This window comes from Ictidomys tridecemlineatus, unplaced genomic scaffold, assembly GCF_052094955.1.
Source record: "Ictidomys tridecemlineatus isolate mIctTri1 unplaced genomic scaffold, mIctTri1.hap1 Scaffold_749, whole genome shotgun sequence".
In the NCBI taxonomy this organism is placed as follows: Eukaryota; Metazoa; Chordata; class Mammalia; order Rodentia; family Sciuridae; genus Ictidomys; species Ictidomys tridecemlineatus.
Genome location: NW_027525451.1, coordinates 22,165 through 42,745, shown reverse-complemented (window position 1 = coordinate 42,745; position 20,581 = coordinate 22,165). Strand labels below are relative to the sequence as shown.

Here is a 20,581-nt window from a genome sequence, read left to right as displayed (position 1 = left end):
CAGGTATGCTTCTATCAGAGTGGGCTGTTAGTTTTTCTAACAAGTCATAATTGTATAGTAAGATGTGATTGTGAAATATATTTGAGCTACATGAAGCTGAAAGTTTGGATTTTCTCTCACAGCTTCTCCTAGAGTGTTCTTGTTGTGGATGAAGCCCACAGATTGAAAAGCCAAAGCTCTCTGCTGCATAAGACACTCTCAGAGGTAAACTCAAAGGATAGTCTTAGTTTTTACACACACCCCTTCCTTTTTTAATAGACTTTATTTTTTAGAGCAAGTTAGGATTACAACAAAATTGAATAGAAGGTAGAGAGTTCCCATATATCCCCTGCCCCTTTACAAGCCTAGCTTCCCCCATCTCAGCCTCTCCCTGAAGAGAGATGTTAAAACTAATGAAACTACATTGGCACCGCAGTGTCACCAGAGTCCGTAATGCTGGATTCACTCGCTGTTGCATGTCCTGTGAGTTTGAACAAACAGGTGATGGCATGTTTCCACCCTATAGTATCATGCAGAGCAGTTTCCTGGCTCAGAAATCCTATACCCATCTGTTCACCGTTCCTTCTCCCCTCTAACTCCCCTTTAAAACCACTTAGTTTAGTCTATACAGAGCCAACTAAATTGAAACTTTATTATTATTATTCTAATTTGTAATATATGATAGCAGAATGCATTACAATTCACATTACCCATATAGAGCACAATTGTTTATATCTCTGGTTGTACACAAGTAGAGTCACACCATTCGTGTCTTCATACATGTACTTCGGATAATGATGTCCATCTCATAAATTAAAACTTCTGTATTAAGACTTCTGCAGAGCTAAATAAACCTATTTTGGAGGGCAGTGACAAAAGTAGTATTTAATATGGCTAATTACTATTCCTTTCTCTTTTATATAGAAGATAACATTTACTAAAATCTAGTTATCAAATGAGTCAGACCCTACCCCAATAAAATGCATTGTATTTTTGGAGATGTTTCAACTCTCTTTTGAGTGCTTTTAATTTTTCTCTCTCTTTTTTTTTTTTACAAATAAAGATCTTATACTCCTGTCTGCAGTTGTAGATGCATTGGATATACCTTATGCCTCCCCCAATTTACCTATTTAGAAACTTACCTTTCACGTGGAGTCATGAAGAGACCAATTTCTTACAACATATTGCCTTCAGTCTCTCGTCTGTTGTATTTTTAGTATGATACACTTGATTGCATTCCCTTCTCTTGATCTCTTGTATCATTCAGCAAAGTAGATGAGAAAGATCATTGTGGCCTGGAGCTGCCCTTGTTTCTGAGAAGCCAATGAAATGTGAAGTACCTTGTTGACTTGAAAATTTGCTCATTCATGAGACCACACTTGTTAATTTCTGAGATAATCAAAATTTGGTCCTCATCCTATAATAAATCACTTAAATTTAGAGGTCATTTAGAAGAAAATCTTAGACCTGGATTATGTATTTTAATATTTATTGGCCTAAAAGTTGCAGTGTTTAGAGTTTTTACTGAAGATATCATCATTTTTATTAGTTTCAAATATTGTTATTTCCTGCCTGGTAGGGCATCCTCTATCTCTGCTGTCCTCTTTGCCTTTTTTTAGGGACCCTTGATTACATGTCCTTCCCAAGAGTTTGTACTCTATATTTAAAATAATACACATGCATAGGATGTGACTTTTCCACATTACTTAATTCTGCTGGTGTAAGTTCTTGTTAATGTCAGCTCAGAGGTTGACCTTGCTTGGCCTGATATCTGTTGTTACTGTTTTTCTTCCTTCATTAGTCTCTTATCCTCCGTGTTCCTGTCTGTTTCTCAATGTTTTTCCTTTTTCTCTTGGAAATGCTGGGGTTTGACCCAGGGCTTCATGCATGCTAGGCAAGCGTTCTGCTGGTGACCCACATTCCCAGCCCTGTTTCTCAAAAATTTACAAAATCCCTTTTTATATTGGACTGTCCATGGCTTACTATCCAGAAACATCTAGAAATCTTGATATCTTGACTCTGATATATTGCAAAGTTTATGAACAGACATTGTGTCAGTGTAAATCTTGCTGTTTGCTTGTAGCAGAGAGGCCTGATGCTATAAATAACTTTGGCTTCTTAAACTCTTTGAATGAATGTGTTTACTCAGATACTCCCATTAATTCCCCCATGTAGGTCATAACATAGTTTGACTCCTCACATAGATTGCATTTAGTAACCCTAGTGAATACTCATGTAATACTCAAGAGTTTACAACTCGATGTCACATGCTTACAAGAGTGTCTTCTTACAGATTATTATCCCCTCCTTATGGTCGAAACTGGAGAGGTATTATTTCTCAATTAAATAGAGTGTACAACTTGAACCTGAGCCTTCTGATTTCATTTGCCTTGGTTCATTGTGTTATATCATGTCCCTCTGTGTTCAAATAAATGTTGTGATGGGTCACTTGGTTTTGCTTACCAGTGGTAGAGATTTTTAATTGTGTTAATTTACATATTCTAGTTCTCGGTGGTCTTCAGTCTCCTGTTGACTGGAACTCCTATCCAGAACAGCCTCCAAGAGCTCTACTCTCTCCTCAGTTTTGTGGAACCTGACCTGTTTTCCAAGGAACAGATGGAGGATTTTGTTGAACGTTACTGGGATATTGAAAAAGAGTCCAAATCAGGTTAATTCCCATTTAGCAAATTATCCCCAAGAGATCTTGACACAGAAACTTCCCTAATGCATAAGAGTTGTAGATTGAAAAGGAAGAGAATCAATAACTGGAGAATGCCTTCCAGGGAGAAAAACCACCACAGATATAAGGCAGATGATGGTCCCTCATGTGGTATCCACTTGTTTGCTATCCATGGCTCTTACTTGTTTGTTACATGATTCTGCAGTGGGGCTTATTCGTTCACTTTTGGAAAAAGTAGAAAGTACCCACTGATATGTGTGCTTTTTAAAAAACCAACTTCTAATTTTTTTTCATTTTTTTTCTCTTTGTGGTATGGAGATTGAACCCAGGGGTGCTCTACCACAGGGATACATTCCCAGTCCTTCTGTAAAAAAATGGAGACAGGGTCTTGCTCAGTTTCATAGGCTGGCCTTCAGCTTACCATCCTCATGCCTCAAGTTCATGTTACCATGCTGCTTCAACTTGTAATTTATAAAAATTATAGACTTTGTTAACTTTCCATGCCACTTGCCAGTGGAGAAAAGTAAGTGCATGCTATAGACCCAGACTACTGTTAAGAATTCTACAACACTGCTGTTTTCTTTTAACCAGAAGTTCGAGATGATTGGGATGTGGAAGGGAAAAGGGAAGCCTTCATTCGTATAACCGTAGCTTTTTCTTATACCTTTGCCACTCTGCCTTGTGGAACATTCCCATAATATCTGAATACCCTAGGATGATTGTCCAAAACAGATGGCAGGGGGCCTCCCAATGATTATGTGTGTGCTGGTTAAATATGAGTTGCAGAGGGTTCTTAGAGCAAAAATTCCCAAACCACAGGGTAAAGATGACTAGCAAACCTGCTCTGATTGATTACTCCCATGTTTAGAGTTGTCAGATATGGGACATCTAATTACAAATGACAAGGGACACACTGGTACTGAAGAGCTATGAATTGTTTATCTGAATTTCACATTTAACAGGTTGCTTGTATTTTTGTTTTCTGTTTCTGGTTTTCCTACATGATGTATACTTCCAACTTAGTGTAGCTTTTGAAGTCTAAGATGCCTGTAAAAGAACAAGGGATTAGAAGTTTTTAAAAATCCACTTTTAATGCTCGCCATTTTCACATTCACTTGTGTGTCCATGGATAAGTGGTCTGATTTCTCTGAGCCTCACTTAACTGTCATAAACATGGAGACAGTATTGCTCACCCTGCATTTCTACGCTGTATGCTGATCAGTGAGATGGAATGAAGAATACCCTGGAAAACAGTGTCTTGAAAATGAGATTATTCCTAAGAAGAATCCAGTTCTTTGAGTGTTGTAGTTTGGGTATTAAAAGCCAGTAACAAGTCCAGAAGGAATAGGAAGAAACCAGGATAGGGAGAAATGATTGGTCCTCTAATTATGGTGGTTCAGCTTATAATTTTTTGACTTTACCACTTTACAAAAGCAGCAACATTCAATAGAAACTGTACTTTGAATTTCAAATTTTTATTGGTGTACCTATTTGTACCTATGTTTGAGGTACATATTTATACCTGTTGATGTTTTGCATAGTGATCACTTAGGTCATTAGCATATCATATAGCAAAACCTTTATCATTTCTTTATGTTGAATATATTCAAAATTCTAGATTCTAACTGGTTTAAGATATAAAATGCATTATTGTTAGTTATATTAGAATGTTCAATATAATCATCAGGGAAATGCAAATCAGGAACATAATGGGAAACCTCCCCCCCCCTTAGAATGGTTATTACAGACACCAAACGCTGGCAAGGCTGTGGTGGAAGTGGAACTCTGAGACACCCCGGGAATGGAGATGGTATGGCCATCGTAAAAACCAGGATGGCATTTCCTCAGAAAACTAAATAGAACTGCTGTACAATTCAGCAATCCCATACTGGGCATATAGTTGAAGAAGGGGATCGACATGTCAAGAGATGTCTGTGCTCCTGTGTTCATTGCAGCACTCTTAACAGTACCCAGAGTGTGGAGCTCACCTAGGCGTCCATTAGCAGATAAAAAGGAAATGTGGTGTAGATACAGGATGGGATGCTCTTCAGCCATAAGAAGGCATGAGTTTCAGTCTTTTCCCAGACTTGGGATAGGTTGTAAGGTACTTTCCTGTGAGGCGGGGTGGCAGCAGCGAGGCACCACTCCCCAATGACTCAGCGACCCTGAGGGTAAGTAACTGATACCACACAGTGCTCTGTGTTGTCAGTTGTTTAGTCACAGGCATTCAGCACATTACATGAAGTATTCACAGTTTTTCATAGAAGAGGCTTGGGTTAGATTTTTTTGCTGAGTGGACTAATGTAAGTGCTGAGCACATTTGAGGTAGGGTGGGCTGAGCTGTGGTGTTTGGTATGTTAGGTCCGTTCAAGGCACTTTTTACATCTAAGATATTTTCAGTTTGTGATGGGTTTATAGGAATGTAATCCCTTTGTAAGTCCAGGAGCATCTGTAACTGAAAACTTACTGTACAGACTTAGAACGCAGAATTAGCATGAAAATGAGGAAAATGAGTTGCTCCATGTTCTCTAGTAGTTCGGCGCCTCTGCTGTATTTTTGTACCACACTCTTTTATGTTGTTTCCTTCCACAGCAAGTGAACTTCACAACCTCTTGCAGCCGTTTCTGCTGAGGAGAGTGAAAGCAGTGGTAGCTAAAGAACTTCCCAAAAAGACAGAAGTAGTGATATACCATGGCATGTCAGCATTGCAGAAAAAATACTACAAGGCTATTTTGATGAAAGACCTAGGTATTCAGAGGACACTTGGTCCATTAAGAAACTAAATGGGGATGTGATTTTTGTGCAGGGAAATATTTATGATTACACTCACTTTGTGTAGCAAGAATATAAGGTAGGATTTTGTATTCTGAATGATATGCCAATCACCTGATGTGGAACAATAGCAGTGTTAAGTGTAGCTCAGACTTGGTTGTTGCATGATGGAATTTCTCTTTTTCCTCTTGCATGGTTTTTCTTATGCCTGCAATATAGCAAACACTTTTAAGTGTCTACTCATGATTTTTATCCTCTATTTGCTTTTTTTTCTCCCATCTTAAAACCACAATAGCAGTTAAAGAAGAAATTTTAGAAGTTTACAATTGTTTTAACAAAGCACTGCTAAGTTCACCTTGTAGACTTCCTTCTCAAAACAAAGTGAGGAGTAAGAAAATCCCATATGGATATGATTTTAATTCTCAGTGCAATTGATTGCCATTTGGGAGGGTAGTATAAACTTGAGGGAAATACTATGAAATGAGAAAGGTTATGTTTGTGTTTTGTTTGTGTTTTGATTTGTTAGTCCCTTTTCCTCTCTATCTTCAAAATTTCAGATGCATTTGAAAATGAGATGGCAAGGAAAATTAAACTTCAGAATATCTTATCCCAGCTTCGAAAGTGCGTGGATCACCCGTATTTGTTTGATGGTGAGCCAGTGTCCTGTTTCCCCCCATTATTTTTCATTAGTAGTTCTGTAACCAAAATCATAGCCAGAGTCTTCAACAGAACTGCTGCATTCATGTGTCTACTCTGCTTCTTCTCATTTTCTGTATATTAATGATATCTCGTGTTATTCATACTGAAGATTTCTTCACATGTCCCGTAATATTCCTTAAGCTGCTTTCCTTTTTCTCTCTTAATGCAGGATCCATTGCATTTGCCTGGACTCTACTTTTCTGCAATCTAGAAATGTTTCTAAGATTTTTTGGAGGGCAGGGAGCTTTTCTTTCTTTCATGATAGTGACAGTTGTGGAGAGGAAAACTGGCAGCTTTACAGAATGGGTCATAATGGCGATTCATCTGACCCTTCTTTAGGATTGGATTTCCTTTTGTCTTGAGCCCTCTCGGTCACTACGCCCAGTTCTCTGTGTTCTCTGTGATGCCCAGGCATTGTCAGTTCACGTTTCGTTAAACTCTCAGATCCCTTGACACAGCAGATGGCTTCCTCCTTGGGATGCTCTTCACTCAGCTTCTGGGGTAGCAGTTTTTCCTGCCTTTCTTCCTGTCTGCATGCTCCTGCTCTGTGTCCTTTGCTCTCTCCTTTCATCCTAGTGACTTCTGTACATGTCCCTCTAAGCACTGCTCTTGTTGCCACAAATTTATGTGTAGTGTTTCATTTTCATTCCCATTGGGGTTTTTGGATGCACTCTGATGGCTGGCCCTGGAATTCCTTAGTGTAGAAAGATTGCAAAAAGTCTGCTGTACTTGTTTTAAGGAGTCTGCCAAGTACCATTAGGAGCTGTTTAAAAGTTTAACAGAACTTTAATCAAGTGCACATTAGAACTTTTTTTTTAAGGGAGAAGGGCCATTAGGAACATAGATTTTGAAGGACATCTTCCAGAATATTCTGACTGCCGCCTGTACCTTGAGAATCACTTTTATACACACCTAAGCCTATTTCTTGATTTCTTATCTAGAGTGAGAGCCTTAGAATTTCCTTTGTGGATCTTCTTGATCTCTGGCATCTTCCTTTCCCTCAGTTTCCTAAAGAGTGAGTTTGTTTCTTAGATAAATATTTATTAGACTTTTTGGATGTGCCAGGCTCTGCAGCTGATATTAAGCAAATAATTAGAAAATGCCTCGAATAGGTGAGACTGAAGGGCCTACTGCATTAGAAAGAGCTTGGGCTCTCTCTGTTGCCTACCTATTGGGTTTTCTACTTAAGAATTTTGCCCTGACTCAGGGCACACAATTAGGATTGGGCTCTCTGCTTTCCAGGTGTGGAGCCAGAGCCTTTTGAAGTTGGAGACCACCTGATTGAGGCTAGTGGGAAACTTCACCTGCTGGATAAGCTGCTGGCATTCCTGAATTCCAGGTAGGAATAGGTTGACATGTACTGCTCTTGGGGAGTGACTAGTTCAAACCTGAGTAATGAAGAACTTACTGATTCTTGAGACTGATTCAAGTTCCCTTTTTTAGAAGCCTGGAATTCAGGGCCTACTTTCTCTGCAACTGTACACCCACCCCATTCTATCTCATCCAACCCCACTCCTCCACTTTGATCCTTTCTTTCCTGAATTCCTTCAGCATTTAGGATCCCAGTCCAGGACTTGGCAAGCCCTACCTTACTCTGCTACCTTGTTGATCAATGTATGTTCACCTCATCTGTCCAGCTATGTTGGTTGCATCCACAAGGATGAGTCAACATTGAGCATTTCTTTTAAAATTGCCTGCTGGTTCCTTGAATTGAACTGACACATAATAAAGGTTGAGTAAACATTGGTTCTTGTTAATCTTTGGAATTTGATTTAAACTCAAGGCGTAGTTGGGGAATACTCTTTCCCTGAAATGCAAGTTGGGTATCAGAAGATGACATTTGGTTAGTGTTCAGCAGCCTGGTATCCAGCATGTACATCTTCATCACCACAGGAAAGGGGGAGTCTAGGAAAAGACAAGAGACTCAAGAATTTCAGAATTGTGCCTTTAGGATGATTGCCCCAGGTGTGGCCTGAACTAACTTAAAACTTCAGATTTGTCAAAATTGCCCAGTCTTTTGCAAATTAAATAATTGCATGTCCTGGGGCTGGAGTTGTGGCTCAGTGGTCGAGTGCTTGCCTAGATAGCACATATGAGGCCCTGGGTCCAATCCTCAGCACCACACAAAGATAAATAAATAGCTCAGTGACTAAGCACTCGCCTCACATGCGTGAGGCAGGAGATTCGATCTTCAGCACCATGTACAAAAATATAAATAAATAAAACAAAGTTATTATGTCCATCTACAACTAAAGAAATTAAAAGAATAAAATAGATAAAGGTATTGTGTTCAACTATGACTAAAACGTAAATATGAAAAATTGTTAATAATCATAATTACATGTCTTACTGTATTTTATGGCCTTTGACGTATCTACCATAAGTGTGTGTGTTAGAGATGGAGAAGAACCTATAGATACCTTCCATCCAAGTTTTTCATGACCTCGAAAGGTCACGCCCAATGTCATATAGGTAGTAAGTGGCAGAGAGAGATAAGAATCCAGGTACTCACCTTCAAACTCAGTGCTTTTTCCAAAAATATGCGGCTAGAGCCTGGCCGATGTTCTCCCTAACTCTTGGTCTTACTCTCCTGGCAACATTAAGGTAAGTTCGTTTTCTTAGAAAAAAAATTTTTTTGACAGCATTGTCCTTGTTTGTTCAGGCAAATTTAAAACAATGTCTGATGATAAGGGCTGTCACCCTGATTTTGTTTCTTCTACATTATTTTGAATTATCCTTTCCTTTATTCACACTCTATATGTAAGTTTCTTGTGTACCATGGGGGATTGCTTCTCTAACATGATGCTTTTCGACTTTTCTAGATGGTAATGACTTGTACCGCCAAGTGGGAATAGCAGTAGATAGCCTTCCATAGCTCTTCAGGATCTTGGGGAGTGGGTGCACACACATTTGTACCTTGCCTTTACTCTTCACATGTATATTTATTTTACTATTGAAATGAAACTTCTGTCTTCATTGAGTGAAGTGATATTCCGGAAAGAGGATCCTTGGTTACGACAGGGCTTCCACACTCCCTGGTGAATTGACAGGTGCCCTGGGACTGCTCTGAGGGATGCAGCTACATGTGGAGGCACTTTGTCTTCTTGTATAAAGTATTCAGAGTTTCTGAGAAAGTTACAGGACATTGATATTTCTACTTTAGCATTTCCCTTATGTGTAAAGTTATCCCCTTTGGTCATGTTGCCTGAGGGTCACTCCCCGTAAACACTACTAGAGTTGGCAGTTTCTCCTTTTCTTCTTCTTGCCAGGGGTCATTGCGTCTTACTCTTCTCTCAGATGACCCAGATGTTGGATATTCTCCAGGACTATATGGACTGCAAAGGTGACTCCCCTTGGCCACTACATCATCTGAGAGTCATAAGGGGTGTGGGAAGGTTACCGAGGAAAAAGTTAAAGAAGGTGAAAAGGCTGAGGAGAGGGGACAGTGGTGTGTGAAGCAAGATCAACAGCAGGGTAGAGACGCATGGGCAGAAGTAACACCCACATTCTCACCAGGTGATGTAGGTGATGGGTATGGAGCAGACATTGTGAAAATGCTGAGTGGCTTCAAAAATGTGTGAGTCGAGTTTCAGCGACAAACACTTGCAGTGTCTCTCGACAGCTCAGCAGTTGTGTACTTATGCAGGATTAGTAAGAAAGGGAAGATAGATAGTATGGAGATCCCACAAATCAAGCAGAGGGAGGGTGAGAGCAGTTATTTCTGTGACAATAGGGGATGTAGGCAGTTACTTGAGAACTCTGCTTAATATATAATAAAATTGATGTGGGATAATGGGACAAAGCTTGAACAGGGGTTGATTTTTGAGCCTGTGGGAGAGTATCAGCCGCAGAAATAACTGTTTTAAAGTTTAGTTGGGAGTGGTCTCTCAGATCTACTTGATGCCCCCCAAGTACTGCAGTAACTGGACACTTCAGCTACTGGCACATTGAGGAATCTCGAGTACCAAAACATGAATTGAGATTATAATTCCCCTTCCTGACCTGATGCGTGGTGACAAGTGGAGAGCCCTAGAGCTTCACTAAAAAGCAGGTGCTGGGTCATCAGGTAGGCTCCCAAGCGCTTGTCTTACTGCTTGCCTAAGTCAGGATTGTGTCTCAGTAGTCACCAACTGCCAGTGTGTGGATATTTAGAGTGGCCTGGGAAGAGTCAAAACCAAATATTACCTATGCAAATGCCAAAGACTTTGGCTGCCTGTGGTTTTAAAACCCAGGATAGTGTGTTATGGTGATTTTTTTGGTGAAGTGATGAATTTTTTTTTTTTTTTATTGGTTGTTCACAACGTTACAAAGCTCTTGACTGAAGTGATGAATTGTTCCCCTAAATTTAGATCTTTCAGACTGGGGTTGTGGCTCAGTGGTAGAGCCCTTACCTGGCATGTGAGAGACAATGGTTTGAATCCTCAGTACCACATAAAATAAGAAACAAGATCAAGTTATAAAACAATTGAGATTTTTCCTTTGGGCTTTATTGAAAGTAGGGCAGGCTTGGGTGTGGAAAGGACAAATAGGCATTGGCTTAGGGATGACTCGATTATTTTATTTCCTAAGAGTCCTTGCAAAGAGTAAGGACCTGTGTGTGGTTGTTGTCTTCTCTACGTAAAGGCTACAGCTATGAGCGTGTGGACGGTTCTGTGAGAGGCGAAGAGAGACACGTGGCCATCAAAAGCTTTGGACAGCAGCCCATCTTTGTTTTTCTCCTGAGCACCAGGGCAGGTAAGCCTATGGGTGTTGAGGAAGCAGACAGTCATCCCACCACTGGTACATTTTCCCCTAATTCTCTGAAAGGAGAGGTTCTTACCAAGGAGTATTGAAAAAAGAGAGAATCGAAGCACTTATGTAGCCTAGTACTGGACTTCTCGGTGTGGAGCTCTTTTCTGTTCAACCTGTGAAGCTGTGATCGTGAGAAGGGAGGCTGAAACCTGGGCCTGTTGGAAAGTAATTCTAATCCACTTAGACCACTGACCAGGAACATCCTGTTTTGTTTTGTTTTTAATTTGGGGGAAAGTTTTATTCACATTCATTCATTCTCCTTTCTAGCCATGAATTTGGAAAATAAGATAATCTCTTTTCTAGTTTCCCTTCCTCCAGGAGTACCTCTGAAAGAGTGTTATAAAGTTTAATAAAGATTTGTTTAAAATATGACTAGAGTGAAACTGACAGCTATTTATAATTATTATGGTATTGTCCATATGACTTAATCATAAATAAATGACACTTGTGGTTTTGCCAGTTGCTTTCACATAGTATTAAATAATTTGAAATCGGTTTGGGGAAATGGAATTTTTCTTACATTCTGAATCAAAAAACCCTAAATTAATTTTGAATTCATAGTCTGGGTTTCATGATCTTATTTTTTTGATGGTAATCCTGATGGAATAGATATAGGAACACAAACAGGAATTGTGTCCTTGATGATAAAGAGATTAATGTCTTTATGGAATGAAAGGTCATCCTTATGTAGAAAGCACTTAGTAAGTGCTTTGTACTATATGGGTCTATAAAAGAAGTGTTAGATATGACCCTTGAGTATCAGGAGATCATTTCTCTAGTGTGTGTCTTAAAGCCAATAATAAGATACAATCAGATTCCTTTGGTCCAGTCTCTTCCCAGGTCATATACCACACCCTGTCACTCAGTCCCATTGTCTCATGATTATTCTTTGGGGAAGCTCAAAGGATGTGGTCAAAGGCATGGTCAGTGTTGGGAGAGGAATTCCATTTATGTGTTTAAGATTTTTTTTTTTAGAGGAAGAGAGAGAATTTTTTTAATATTTATTTTTTAGTTATCGGCAGATACAACATCGTTGTTTGTATGTGGTGCTGAGGATCGAACCCAGGCCACACGCATGCCAGGCGAGCACGCTACCGCTTGAGCCACATCCCCAGCCCCGCGTTTTAAGATTTTATTTTTCATATTTAGAGAGCAAATAATGTTTGAAACATCTAAAATTAGTTAATCTCCTTGGAGGCCTCAGAGTAGATTATCTAGAAGCTGAAGCAGTCCTGGACATTAGCCTTTTTCACGCACTAACTGTCATACGTGCCATCGTGTTGTAGCTATACCTGTGCCGCGTTTTCATTTAATGTTTCCTTCCAGCTTTCCACGGGGTTGTTACCACATATTGCCGGCAGATGGCAGCGATAGCTTAGGAATATGTCCCAAACAACTAAATGCAGCTTAAAATATCTTTGGTGAGGAAGGGCTGCACTAGCCACTATTAACTCAAGAGAAAGATAATTTTTTTTAACTTTTTTAGTGATGACAAAGCAACTTTATTATTATTATTATTATTTTTTTAGAGAGAGAGAGAGTGAGAATTATTTATTTTTTTTAGTTTTCGGCGAGCACAACATCTTTGTATGTGGTGCTGAGTATCGAACCCGAGCCACACACATGCCAGGCGAGCATGCTACCGCTTGAGCCACATCCCCAGCCCAAGAAAGATAATTCTTATGGAACACAAACACATTTTCAAATGATATGACTGCCTTGATAATTAGCATACAGTGGACAAAAAGGTTCTGGAGCCTGGCACATTAGTGCATGCCTACAGTTCCAGCTACTCAGGAGGCTGGCTTGAGCCCAGGAGTTCAAGGCCGGCCTGGGCAACACTGTGAGACCCTGTCTCTGTCCCAGGAGTAATGACCTCAGATTCTGGAATATGGGATGGAATCCTGACTGTTTTATCTTCTAGTGGTGCAACTTCAAATAAATCCCTTAATGTAGCTGTTTCCATTTCAGCATCTGCAAAATGAGAATAGTGCTAGCAAGGACACAGGGTTGTTGTGAGGGTTAAAAGAGTCAACACATGTAAAGTGCTTGGCAGTAGTAAAATAGAAGTGTAGCTCTTATTATTGGGTATAACTTAGCCTTTCTCCGTATTCAGTCATTAGTATTTCTTTATTCCAACTTTGATTTTATAGGAAGACTTCAATGAGAACGTTCCTGCCTGGCTTGTCTTACATCCAGCCAGGAGTTAGTAGTCCTGTAGAAAGGAACCCTTCATTCAGTTCTTGGAACAAGCCCTTTTAGGCCTGTTTTAGCAATGAGCTCCAACGACCCTGGCTAGAGTGTGTTCTGTACAGTTTCCACATTTATCAAAGAGAAGCCTGTGGTTTGCTTCTTAGTACTCTAAATTCCTGAACCCAAAGTGCTCTTTTGGCCTTTTCCTGCACCATTGGAGAAAGACCAGAGAGTTGTTGCATTGAGTGTTCTTGTCTTGAACTGATTTTACGACATCTTCTTTGATCAGTGTGGAAACCAGTACAGGAAGACACTCTCAGGTTTTCTCCACTCAGAGGCAGGTATCATCTGCTCTAATCATAGCTAGTGTCAGGTCTTCCTACCTTGTTGAAGCTGCAAGTGTGGTCATGTGTGTTTCTTACTGCCCACTGCAGACCTCTCGTTGTTTTAAGATACATTTTTAGTTGTAGATGGGCACTGTTTTAGTCAGCTTTTTCACCTCTGTGACCAGAACCAACTGTGGAGGAGGAATGTTTATTGGAGGGTTCATGGTTTCAGAGGTCTTAGTCCATAGAAGGCCGACTCCATTCCTTGGAGCTCCAGGGGAGGCAGCATCATGGCTGGAGAGTGTGACTGAGGGTAGCAGCTCACATCATGATCAGAAAGCAGAGAGAGAGAGACTCCACTGTCCAGATACAAAATATATACCCCTTATCCATTTGCCTGCTGAACCCCTTTTTCCAGCCACACCCACCTGCCCCAGTTACCACTCAGTTAATCCCATTAGCAATTCATTCACTGATTAGGTTAAAGCTATATCCCAGTCATTTCTCCTCCAAACCTTCTTGCATTGTGTCACATGCGAGCTTTTGGAGGACACCACATCTAAACCATAACAGATGATACCTTTATTTTATTTATTTTTATGTGGTGATGAGGAAGGAACCCAGTGCCTCACGTGTTCTATCACTTGTGTTTTATCACTGAGCTACAACTGCAGCCCCCAGACCTCTTATTTTTGTAGCTGTTTTCTGAAAGAACTTGTGTCCTTATTCACAGACTGTTTGAAGCAAAATCCAATCAAGGTTTTCAAACAAATATTAAATGTCTTCATGCAATTAACTTAAGCATCCTTTTCTTCTGCTTACTTCTCTTACTTCTCATTCAAATTATATTTGATAATTAAATTTTCCCAGTTCACGCAATGAAAGGTGAGGTAGCACTTTTGACCACTGTAGGGTGGTCAAAACCTGAAGTTTGGGGCAGAAATTTCAGTTTGAAGGATGAAACCAGTCAGTTGGACTGATTTCAGATTTTCAGTAGGACCCAGTCCTGCCTTGTGTGTTTTCTAGTTCCTTATTTGTGTGTTGCTGATCATGCTCCTTTTTTGTATGGTTTTCAGGTGGAGTTGGCATGAACTTAAAAGCAGCAGATACTGTTATTTTTTCTGACAGTGATTTTAATCCTCAAAATGACTTGTGGGCAGCTGCCAGAGCTCACCGAATTGGCCAGAACAAGTGAGTGAGTTAGTCATTGGCACCTTTCTGCTCTGTTGGCTTGCAGCTGTGGATTGGGGAGGAAGGTGGACCATGTAGTCCTGACAACAGTGCCACGTTGGAGTTAGAGTCCACTGGGTTTGAACCCTGTTGTGCTGCTGGCTTGTAGAATCATGTTGGGGGATCAGTGGTCCCATGATCAGTTCAGACTCACTTTGTTGAAAAGAACAGTTAAATTCCAAAATGATTAGAAGAAACTTAGAATTTATTTAGTTCATGTTTCTCACGTTAGATCCTAATTCAGTTTAAAAATGAAGTTAAAGCCAGTGGGTGCACATGCCTGTAATCATTATCAGCATGGGAGACTCAAGCAGGAAGATCAAGTTTAAAGCCAACCTTGCAACTTACCTAAACCCTGTCTCAAAACTTTTTTTTAAGGCTAGGATTATAACTTCATGGTAAAGCTCTCCTAGGTTGGGTTCCCAGTATCACAAAGAGGAAACAAAGTTGTGTTCAGCTACCCTTTGACTTGAGGTAACATGCCTGCCAGGGGTTATCCTGGCTACGGATGAAGGCCCAATAATGGTCACTTCATCTTCCTTCCTCTTCCTCTTTTGGGGAAAAGTTCAGACAGAAGTTGAGGCCAGATTTCTCTAACAAATGCTCAGGTCCCAATGAGCAGTGTCCTTTTCATTGTTCCCTGAATGTGTCATTTGGTTTTGCTTCCTTTTGGGTGTATTTTCCTGGCATGCTTTTTTCCCCAGCTTTGCAGACTTCTAACACTGCTCTCATTTGACTCCCGTACAGGGCTGTAAAAGTGATCCAGCTGATTGGCCGAGACACTGTGGAAGAAATAGTTTATAGGAAAGCAGCCTCCAAACTGCAGCTCACCAACACAATCATAAAAAGAGACCATTTTACTCTGGGAGCCCAGAAACCTTTGGCTGATCCTGACCTCCAGGTAAAATGTGTTCTTTTTAGAGTCTCATGATTTATAACCAGTACTATCTTTGGATGAGAATGCAAATAAAAGATGAGAATAAAATAAAAGCATTAACCACCCATTGTTGCAAATTACACATTTTTTTCATTGGCCTAATTCTTACCCTCTCAGTACCTAACTACATGCAAGGTGCCATACAAGCTAAAAATGAGGGTGGCATTTAAAGGCAGAGAAAATAGAATAAAGAGAATGAACTTTGAACCATCTAACTTGGATTGAAATTCACATCTTATCCCTTATTGGATGTATGACTTTGAGCATGTAACTGAACATCAAGAATCTAATCTCTTTATGGCTTCTAAAGATGAGTGTGCCACGAGTTACCTCAGAGAGAATTTGTTTAAGTTAAAAAAAAGGAAGAAAAAAATGTTTTCTTCCTTATTTTTAAATCAGTGATGATTAGTTCCATAGCTCCTCTTTAATCCCAGACGCTTTGAGTAGTGACTTACAGTACTCATTCCATACTCAGAGATGAGTGAACAAGATTAGGAATTCAAAATTATGCCATAGGATATAGGGATGAAAGCACTAGAGTTAATTTGTTGAAGAAGGAAAAATTAGATGGGAGTCAAATGCTGTCTTAGAATATCCTAGAGAGCTCTCTTTTGGTAGGAGGTTTAGAGTTATTCCTTAGCAGCAGCCTTTGAGATAAAATTGAACCTATATTATAATATACCCCAAGTCCTTCTGAGGGATTAGATGCAGAGAGATCAACCCCTAGTATCTAGTATGATTCAAGCATGAAGAGAGTAAAAAATGTCTGAGAAAAGGTAGTAGCTGTGGGAAAGTCTGCTGTAGGAAACTGCAGAGAAATGACAGGAGTTGGCTATTGTTTTGAGGCAGGCAGTGAGAGAGAGAGCAAGTTCCAAGATGGCTTTAAGCCTTTAAGCCTGAAAGATGAGAGTAGAAAGTAGGAAGATAGGGATAGAAATTAGAAAGATGAAGATAATGTAGGCTTTAGTCAACAGAATTTGTAGTAAAAATCAATATACATTATTGTTAGAGGGAGACTCAGAAAAGAAAGGAATTAGAAAAATTTGCAAGAAAAACCAGGCTTTAAAAGGATCAGCTTATCAAACAAAAAATTCAAGACGTATATGAAAGGGAAAAAATTACACAGTATTACAAGCAGAATCATCAAATTTACAACTAGCCCAAGCATGAGTTTAAAAATGGCAGTTTTCTCACATCTGTATCTTTACACATCAGCATTGCAGACAGGGAAGGCGCTGTTTTTGTTAGGGAGTCACTCACCTGCAGGAAAGGGTCACAGATTTGGGGGTACTAGAACCCGAAAGAAGAACCCTAGGTTTTGTTTGTTTGCTTGACTTTAGTTTATCTTAGAGAGTAACTGGAGTCTTTGGCCTTTTGTGTTTTGAGTCTTCTGCATGCTCATCTGTCATGGTGGCCGGGCAGGCTGTGCATTTTATTTTCACACTATTGAAGAGGCAATTTCAAATGGAAGGTGAAAGCTTGAGAGAGAGGTGCGTGTACACTGTAGGTGTCTAAATATACTTCTTTACAGGACCTTGGGAGAGGAGCTCATCATGGGCTGTTGTGAAGGCACAGGCGTCAGGAGTTAGAGGAGATGCTTCCCCAGTGGAGGGAGCTCCAGGCATTCAGTCAGGGGTTTCCCTGTGGCATTAGCTGCTAGCACATCATTGTGAAATGCACAGGCACAAACTCTGCCATGGGACCAGATCCTGGGGCCAGTACAAACTATGGGCTGGTGGAGAGGACCTCGGTGGGACTTCCTGCCCAAGCCATGGCAAGAAATCACACTCTGGTTCTGTCTTGATTCTTTCCTCCCCACCAGACTGTGAGTTATTTATGGTTGCCAGGAACAAGGGTGATAACTCACTGCCTTGTCTCAAAATACAGCAGGACATTTTTTTAAGTTATTAAAAGAATCTAATAGTAAAAGACGTGGTTCTGGTTTGATAAATCTAAGCAGTATAGAGCAGTGAAGTCCTGAAAAAGGAAAGCAGGTTCCTTGTTTTAGAAGGAGAACACAACAGAAACAGAGAACAGATAAAGATGCGGTGAACACTTATTGAATGCGTACTGTGTGCTAAGCATTGTGTGTCGTGCACTTTTTCCAGTTGTTTTAGAAGAAGAATAACAAAAAAATGAGATAGACGTTGTCTTTACCTCCATCTTAAGAAATTTTCCAAACATCAGATTCATGACTCTAATCCGAGCACTCTTTAACTTCCAACTACATGCTCTTAGTTACTATAATAAAGTGGTTTTCATTTAAAAAATGGGTAGTTCCTTAAAGACATGTTGTGAGTGAGCAGTAGCGAGGGAAGCCAGGAGACATAGTCCAAGGAGTGGAAGAGGGAAGGGTCCCAGTATGGACTGAGCCTCATCATAAATACTTGGCTTTCTTCTGTTTTGGGTACTAAATGCCAAAGCCATTTGGCTTGGTTATATATATGTACACCAAAGTTAAATATAAATATAACAGGTATGGTTTTGCTTAGTTTTTGTCATAGTTTTCATCTCAGGTATTTTCAAGCTAAAGTTTCCAAGTTACAGAATAGGCAATCTAGAGATAATTAACCAAATCTAAAAGGGCAAAATGAAAATGAAGTCCCATGATGTGGATCCCAATTGGTTCAGAATTCCTAAGAGATAGTACTTAGGGAGGTGGAGAGTTGCAAGTAGCATTATCTAAGATTCTGGTTCCTGTAGCCATAGGAAGTAGGCTGAGTATATCCCCTAGGGGGAGCAAGAGGGCAGGATGGGGAGTGCCGCAGGATTATCCAGGGAGACTGAAATTGAGAAAGGGCTTTTGGGTCTGGTGATCAGGGTGGTTATGGTTTTGCCAAAGTGGGTCTCATAAACCACTGTAGTATCAAAGCGGCTTGGCAAGGACAGGTGGCAGCTCATGGTGAGATGAGGTATTCAGTGGCACCTTCTCTTTATAAGAGTTTGGCAGTGGGAGAGGTAAGAAGGTAGCCAACAGGTTCTCTGAGTTCTCTCAGGACTGCTGGAAGTGCCTGTAAAAAATGCTGGTGAGAAGTGCTATAGAAGATGCTGGAATCATTTTATCTGCCCCCACTCCTCAAAAAAATTGGAGGCCCAAATTTTTTTTGGTATTGTAAATAATTGTCAAAGTCAACATCTCTGATCATCATTTATCACCTCTCTGCTTATTCCTCATCCAACTTCAAAACAGCCTGGCAGGTGTCATTTGTGATGGAAGAGAAGAAAGTCCATCAGGGAAAGAATTACCTGGTATCATTTAGACACTTAGCAAGTCACACATCCTCATCTGTGTTTTCATGAGAACTAACTGGGTCTCTCGTTTTCTTCATTCAAGTTGAGTGACATACTGAAATTTGGCTTGGATAAACTGCTGTCCTCTGAGGGGAGCACCCTGGAGGAGGGAGACCTGGAGTCCATCCTGGGAGAGACAGAGAATAGCCAGTGGGCCTCTGATGCCCTGCCTGCAGCTGGAGGAGGGATCAGAGAGCAGGAGGAAGGAAGTGAGTTGGGGTTAGGTGAGCCAGTGACTCCATCACCTCAAGGTAGGGTGTGAGTGAGATGCGTCCCCACGGGAAGTCTGGGACCTTTCTTTCCTACCCAGCCCTGTAGTCATCTGATGACATTCTTAAGGCTTCCTGGTCCAAGAACTGCCAGAGTAATCCTTGTTCCCTTGAAGCTGGACTTTGAATCCAAGTGATGGTATTAATGTTTATGGTCCTGTCAGTCTCAAGGATTAAATTTGAACCTTTTCTCCCTTGACGCAGACATTTCTCTGGAGTTTATTTGGTAAACCTCCTATCTTTATGATGGTGCTTTGCACAGTGATTCCTCTTCTCAATAGTAGAATGTTTTTTAAATTGCAACTGATATTTATGGACATTTATTGTGTTCATCAACAGTACTGACTATGTCATGTGCTTTAGGTCGTTTAAGACCCATGAGGTGGGGGGCTGGGGTGGTGGCTCAGCGGTAGAGCACTCACCTCGCACGTGCAAGGGCCTGGGTTCAATCCTCAGCACCACATAAAAACAAAAATAAAAATAAAGGCATTGTGTCCAACTTCAACTAAAAAAATACATATTAAAAAAAAAAGACCCATGAGGTGTAGGAGATCATTTTGTCTTCCTTTTTCTTTTTTCTCAAATTTGGTGTCTCCCCCTTCTCTCCCTCTCTCTCTCTCTCTCTCTCATATATAAATATATATATATAATTTAGTTGTAGATAGACAGCATGCCCTTATTTTATTTTTTTAATGTGGTGGCTAAGGATCAAGCCCAGTGCCTCACACATGCTGAGTAAGCACTCTGCCACTGAACTACAACCCTAGCCCCAATATTTATCTTTTTGTCCATTTTCTGTTCTGAAATATTTGAATTTCAGACTTGAAAGGGTTTTTTTTTGTTTCTCGTGATTATTTTTAAAATGACTGTTCTCCTGTATCAGCAAGAGGGAGTCAGTATGGGCTGGTGTGAGAGGGTTTTACGGACCTTTTAAAACATTTTTATTCATATATGACAGCAGAAAGCATTATAATTCTTATACATATAGAGCACAATTTTTCATATCTCTGATTGTATACACAGTATATTCACACCCAGTTCCTGTATTCATACCTGTACTTTGGATAATAATTATCACATTCCACCATCATTAATAACCTCATGCCTCCTCCCTTCCCCTCCAACCCCTCTGCCCTATCTAGAGCTTGTTGTTCCTCCCATCTCCCACTCTCTATCCCACTATAAATCAGCCTCCTTATATCAAAGAAAACATTCAGCATTTGGTTTTTTGGGATTGGCTAACTTAGCATTATCTTTTCTAACTCCATCCATTTACCTGCAAATGCCATGATTTTATTTTCTTCTATTGCTGAGTAATATTCCATTGTATGTGTGTGTGTGTGTGTGTGTATGTGTGTGTATACACACATACACACACACACACACACACACCACAGTTTTTAATCCATTCATC

General features: G+C 40.3%; 1 protein-coding gene across 1 annotated transcript in view; it reads left to right on the top strand.

Moving 5' to 3' along the window:
* The window catches only part of LOC144374555 (chromodomain-helicase-DNA-binding protein 1-like), a 46,732-nt gene extending 27,430 nt beyond the window's left edge, over positions 1-19,302 (top strand). Inside the window, 10 exon segments of the mRNA XM_078037319.1 lie at positions 123-204; positions 2,485-2,647; positions 5,252-5,407; positions 5,989-6,081; positions 7,373-7,469; positions 9,400-9,473; positions 10,754-10,864; positions 14,517-14,631; positions 15,418-15,571; positions 18,942-19,302. Coding sequence (XP_077893445.1) covers positions 123-204; positions 2,485-2,647; positions 5,252-5,407; positions 5,989-6,081; positions 7,373-7,469; positions 9,400-9,473; positions 10,754-10,864; positions 14,517-14,631; positions 15,418-15,571; positions 18,942-19,160 — 1,264 coding nt within the window. The 3' untranslated portion in view covers positions 19,161-19,302.
* Positions 19,303-20,581: the final 1,279 nt, after the last annotated feature.